At 44.4% G+C, this 5,721-nt stretch overlaps 1 protein-coding gene and 1 long non-coding RNA gene across 4 annotated transcripts in view; one reads left to right on the top strand and one right to left on the bottom strand.

The window, feature by feature from the left end:
- The first annotated feature begins 268 nt into the window (after positions 1 to 268).
- The window catches only part of TCEANC2 (transcription elongation factor A N-terminal and central domain containing 2), a 41,618-nt gene continuing 36,165 nt past the window's right edge, over positions 269 to 5,721 (top strand). Inside the window, exons 1-2 of one of the 3 annotated variants that reach the window (XM_005665408.4) lie at positions 269 to 417; positions 1,068 to 1,210. In XM_005665408.4, coding sequence (XP_005665465.1) covers positions 1,109 to 1,210 — 102 coding nt within the window. In that variant the 5' untranslated portion in view covers positions 269 to 417; positions 1,068 to 1,108. Of the gene's footprint in view, positions 857 to 1,067; positions 1,211 to 5,721 lie in introns of all 3 variants that reach the window. The other 2 variants (XM_013999365.3, XM_003356456.5) reach the window with 2 other exon arrangements.
- LOC146402957 (uncharacterized) lies at positions 285 to 5,325 on the bottom strand. Its single transcript, XR_014808266.1, has 2 exons — positions 4,100 to 5,325; positions 285 to 3,303 (listed from the first exon to the last, which is right to left on the bottom strand). It is a non-coding gene; the product is annotated as an uncharacterized LOC146402957 (long non-coding RNA).

Below are 5,721 nucleotides of genomic sequence, written 5' to 3'. Positions count from 1 at the left end.
ACTCAGCCCCGCCCAGACCCGCCCGAATCTGCTGCCTTCCGCCGCACCTCTAGGTCTATAAACTTCTAGGTTGGCCAGAGGCGGTGCACCCAACTCTCGCGAGTGCTAGGGCGAAGCGCTCCTTCCCTCCGCGGGGCACGCTGGGGCATGTAGTTCTTCGCAAGCGGGAGACGCACGGTGGGTCGAGAAAGTTGGTCTAGGAGAACTACAGCCGTCTTAGAAACGCCCGAACTCGCCCCTTCGCGGTGCACTCTGGGGAGTGTGATTTGGTTTAGCCGCTCCCTCCCGCGTTCCGCCTTGGAGCTCCGCTGGCGGGTGCAGGCTTTTCCGAAAAAAAGGAAAAAACAAAACAAAACAAAACAAAAAACCACGGCGGTGGGAGGAAGCGTCGGCTTAGCTCTCACCCCCACAGTCCAGGTTTGGGCCCTCAGAGGGTGGGTTCTGGAGGGGTCCGGCTGCTTGCAGGGCTGCTTTTCCTGGTGGGTCTCACAGGACATCGTTGTTAAGCTTCCCCTCTGGGCTCCTGCGTGCTGAGAGCAGAGGAAGATGGTGTTTCCCTTTCCTCTAGGGTCCCGAGCACGACAGTCTTGTTTAGGGTCCTTTGACCACCCAGCAGGTCCTGGAGATGACTGGTTTTTGTGAGGACCGGCTGGTTACTAGGGAAACTCTTTGGATTGTGACTTTGGTGGGGTGGTTATTAAGAGAGCTTCATTGAACCCAGGGGAACTCTAACCTGCCACAACCCAACCTAAGATGGAATAGGCTTTTCAAGTCACCAGGCTCCAACCCTGGTCCATTGTTGGAAGGCCCCGTGCAGCGTGCACTTCTGAAAGCTGGACATCTCCTAATTCAGGAAGTAAGACCGGTCGTTGTATACGGATTCAGTTTTTAGGAAGATGTTTCTTTTACATCTTCTTAAAAGAGGAAATCTTCCTGTAAATTCCAGTCAAGGGTCCTCTTAATTCAGGAATGCTTTCAGAGTTATAGAACCCAATTGGGTCACTTTAGGGAACTCACATCACAGAAGTTTTGATGAGGTTTTAGAATCTGCCCTCTTTCTTGAGCAGTACACGGTGCAAGCACGTGAAGGTAGTTGGAGTTCCTAGCAATGGATAAATTTGTCATTCGAACGCCCAGAATCCAGAGTAGTCCTCAGAAGAAAGATCCTGGAGGAAAGATTTACAAGCAGGCCACCATTGAATCTCTGAAGGTGAGAGGGGCTCTGGGAGTGGAGAAAATGTGCCAAGGACTATAATAGCAAGAAGGTCTGGAGGAATTCTACTATGGAAGATCTATGAATTATTTTTGCTATACGTCCCCCCAAATTGTTCCTGACCACTCCTAATTTGTTTCCCTCATAGTCTGTTTATCAATTCCTGCACTCCCTTACGCCTTTCTAATTACTTTGGCTTTGTGGTGTGTTTTTCCAGCTCGTAAGATAAGCCCCCAAAGTTACTCTTTTTTTTGCAGAATTTTCTTGTCTGTTAAATGGAATATTCATGTACCAGGTATGAGTCTGTGTAACCCTGTGCAAACTCAGTAAGACTGAGTGATAGTACAGTTCCCTCGTATCTTGTTGGACAGAGCAGTGTCACATGGCCTTCACAACTATAGTTCAGACTAGAAAAGAGACTGTTTAAATGGACTCTTTGCAACCTCAAACTGATTTCTGTTAGCAAGGAGGAAGTAAGGTATAAATACAGGATAGACAACCAAGAAGGAATCAATGACTCTAAAGTACCCAATTAATGGTCATTATTACTTCATTAAAAACAAAAAACTGGACTTCCCTGCTGGCCTACCTATTAAGGACTCAGTGTAGTCACTGCTGTGGCTGGGGTTTGATTCCTGGCCTGGGAATTTCCACATGCCGCAGGTGCAGCCAAAAACAAACAAAAACCCCTCACCAAACCAAAAAGTTCTTTTTTAAAAATCAAAGTTTAGTTGATGTGCAGTGCTGGGCCAATTTCTTTGTATGGCAGTGACCCAGACATACATATATATACATTCTTTTTCGCATGTTATCTTCTATCATGCTCTGTCACCAAAGGTTGGATATAGTTCCCTGTACTATACAATAGGACCTCATTGCTTATCCATTCTAAATGTAGTAGTTTGCATCTACTAACCCAGTGGGCCAATTTCTTTGTATGGCAGTGACCCAGACATACATATATATACATTCTTTTTCGCATGTTATCTTCTATCATGCTCTGTCACCAAAGGTTGGATATAGTTCCCTGTACTATACAATAGGACCTCATTGCTTATCCATTCTAAATGTAATAGTTTGCATCTACTAACCCAAATTCCCAGTTCATCATCCCACTACCTCCCCCTTCTCTTGGCAACCACAGGTCTGTTCTCCATGTCTGTGAGTCTGTTTCTGTTTTGTAGATAGGTTCATTTGTGCCATATTTTGGATTCCACATATAAGTGGTATCATATGGTATTTGTCTCTTTCTGACTTACTTAGTATGAGAATTTCTTGTTGCATCCATGTTACTGCAGTGGCATTATTTTGTTCCTTTTTATGGCTGAGTAGTATTCCATTGTGTATACATACATCCTAATCCATTCATCTGTCGATGGACACTTAGGTTGTTTCCAGGTCTTGGCTTTTGTGAATAGTGCTGCTATGAACGTGCAGGTGCAAATATCTTTTTGAATTGTGGTTTTGTGTATCTCCTGATAGATGCCCAGGAGTGGAATTGCTGGATTATATGGTAGTTCTGTATTAGTTTTCTGAGGAACCTCCATACTGTTTTCCATAGTGGTTGTACTAATGTACATTCCCATCAACAGTGTAGGAGGGTTCCCTTTTCTCCACACCCTCTCCAGCATTTTTTATTTGTAGATGTATTAATGATAGCCATTCTGACTGGTGTGAGGTGGTACCTTATTGCAATTTTGATTTGCATTTCTCTAATAATTAGTGATGTTGAGTATTTTCAAAAACTGCTTGTAATTAGTTCCCTTGGTCTTTTGAACCTCTCCTACATTACTGAATTTTTCTTTTCGGTTCCCTTTTTTTGGTTCCTCTTTTCTCCACTAGACTCTGCTCCCCAGATTTTTGTTACATTTACTTTTTTTTTTTCTTTTATGGGGCCGCACCTGGGGCATATGGAGGTTCCCAGGCTAAGGGTCAAATAGGAGCTACAGCTGCCAGCCTACACGACAGCCATAGCAACGTGGGATCCGAGCCGAGTCTGTGACCACAGCTCATGGCAACGCCAGATGCTCAAACCCACAACCTCATGGTTACTAGTCGGATTCATTTCTGCTGTGCCACAACAGGAACTCCTACATTTACATTTATATATTTGGCCAGGGCAATCGTATTTATCTTAAGGCTTGTTATGCTGATGACGCCAGACTTGCACCTCTAGCCTACGTCTCTGAAGGTGAGAGTGGAATCCGGGGCTAGAGAAAATGTGCAAAGGACTGTGATCATAAGGTGGCCCTCTGAGCGCTTGACTTGTATACTCAGTTGGACTGCTCTTCTGGATGTGCCACAGGCTTACCAGACCCAGATTAGAAAGCAGAGAAGGGAAGTACAAATAGAAGCCCTGGGTTTTAGGCCTTACTATCCAGCTAGGTGATCTTAGCAGTTCATTTCCTTCTCTGGGATCTCACTCTGTCCTCATCTAGAACATGTGGGGGTTGAAGTTTATCAGTGTTTCTTCAAAGGAACACTGTGGTCATTTGAGGCAAGAGAATTCTTCATCATTTGGAACTGTCCTGTGAGTTGTACAGAATTAAATATCCTTAGTCCTCAGATACTCAATGCCAATAGCACCTCTTATTGTGATGAGCAAAAATGCCCTCACCTATTTATTTGTTTTTTATTTTATTTTTTTTGTCTTTTTAGGGCTGCACCTGCAGCATGTGGAGGTTCCCAGGCTAGCGGTCTAATCAGAGCTGTAGCCGCAAGCCTATGCCAGAGCCACAGCAACTTGGGGATCCGAGCCGCGTCTGCAGCCTACACCACAGCTCACGGCAACGCCGGATCCCTAACCCACTGAGCGAGGCCAGGGATCGAACCCGAAACCTCATGGTTCCTAGTCGGATTCGTTAACCACTGAGCCACGACGGGAACTCCAGTAAGTGTTTCTTTACATGTCTGGGTCCCACTACACGCCAAGCTTCTGGCAAGACTATGTCTTAACAATTTTGTGGCCCCAGTAGCTGGTATGGGGCTTGACATATAGGAGGCCATGGTACATTTTTCTGAATGACCAAATGAACTGGAACTCTCAAAGCTTTGGCATGGCTTAGGAGCCCCTTTCTGTTCTGTCCCCGTGAGCTGTCTTGCTTCATCTCTTGTAGCGCCCTATCCACAGGAATGCATTCCAGCCACACCCCATTTTTTGCTGTTCTCTATATAAGCTATCCTCTTACGCCTGCAGGGCTTTGATTTGATGCTAGTCCCCATACCTTCATTTTTTACAAGGTCCGTTCCTACTCGTTTGTCAGCCCACTCAAGTGAATCTTAGATTAGAAGTTTCTTGAGTAAAGGGACCTTGGACATTTTATTTACCTCTCTACCCTTGGATCTATCACAGTGCTTGGCACATATTAAGTGGTCAATAAATAATTTGTTAAGTAAGTGAATGTTGAACTGCTTTCTGAGTCCTTTTTGGGGAATTAATCTTCCCTCTTAGCACTTGGTTCAAATATCTGTCATAGCAGTTACCCTACTATAATTATCTGGTTACCTGTAGCTTCCCCTGTCTGTTATGAACTATTAGGACCAGGACTGCAGTCTCTTACTGTGTTCGGATTTTGCTCCAAGGCCTAACACAGGGCTTGCTACATTGTATGTAAAAATTTGTTGACTGAAGAGTAATCGTTATTATTTGAAGATGCCCTTGCTGTTCCATATTGTAAACTATTCTACAAATGTTATGGTGAAATAACTTTATGCTCAGCACTGTGCTAGGTATTCTAGGGAGCATAAGAAAGATCCAAGTATGAGCCCTCCTGGAACTCCCTATTAGGGAATCGTAACATAAGAAATTAATAAATAGCGGTACAAAATTTTATGTGCTCCATTGCAAAATTGTTGTTTAGACAGTTAAGGTTAAGAGTTAAGAGAGGTGAGGAGTTTCCATCGTGGTGCAGCGGAAACAAATCCAACTAGGAGCCATGAGGTTGCTGGTTTGATCCCTGGTCTTGCTCAGTGGGTTAAGCATCCGGCGTTGCCAATCTGGCGTTGTTATGGCTGCGGTATAGGCCAGCAGCTGCAGCTCTGATTGGATCCCTAGGCTGGGAACTCCATGTACTGTAGGTGCTTCCCTAAAAAGCAAAAAAAAAAAAAAAAAATTTTAAAAGAGTTATGAGAGGTGAGAGCTCAGCATCTGTTTGAATGTCAGAGCTCCGTAAAGGGATGGAAAGATGATTTGGCTAGGTAGAGGGAAGTAGTGACATCCAGCCATTCGATAAGTGGTACTTGCTGTTCTCTTTCCTTTGTGCAGGCACCCACACTTACTTTCCTGTGTGCCCAATGACAGATTAAAAACAAGTTGAGTTACATGTGAATTCTGGAGAGTGAGCTAGGTCCACTTTCTGCCTAGTGACTGTTCCTACACACCAGCCACATTTTAATGCCAAGCATCTGCTGAATGTTCAAGCCTCAATTTCCTCGTCAGGAACATTAGAAATAACAGTATCAAACCTGTAAGGCTGTTATGAGGGCTAAATAAAAAATGTATGTTGGAG

The sequence above is a fragment of the Sus scrofa genome, chromosome 6 (genome assembly GCF_054392235.1).
Source record: "Sus scrofa isolate SSC_HxYL_T2T_F1_AM1 chromosome 6, Sscrofa_HxYL_maternal_Yorkshire_Landrace_v2.0, whole genome shotgun sequence".
NCBI lineage: Eukaryota > Metazoa > Chordata > Mammalia > Artiodactyla > Suidae > Sus > Sus scrofa.
The sequence above is the reverse complement of the archived record's forward strand: the minus strand, read 5'-3'. Positions and strand labels throughout refer to the sequence as shown.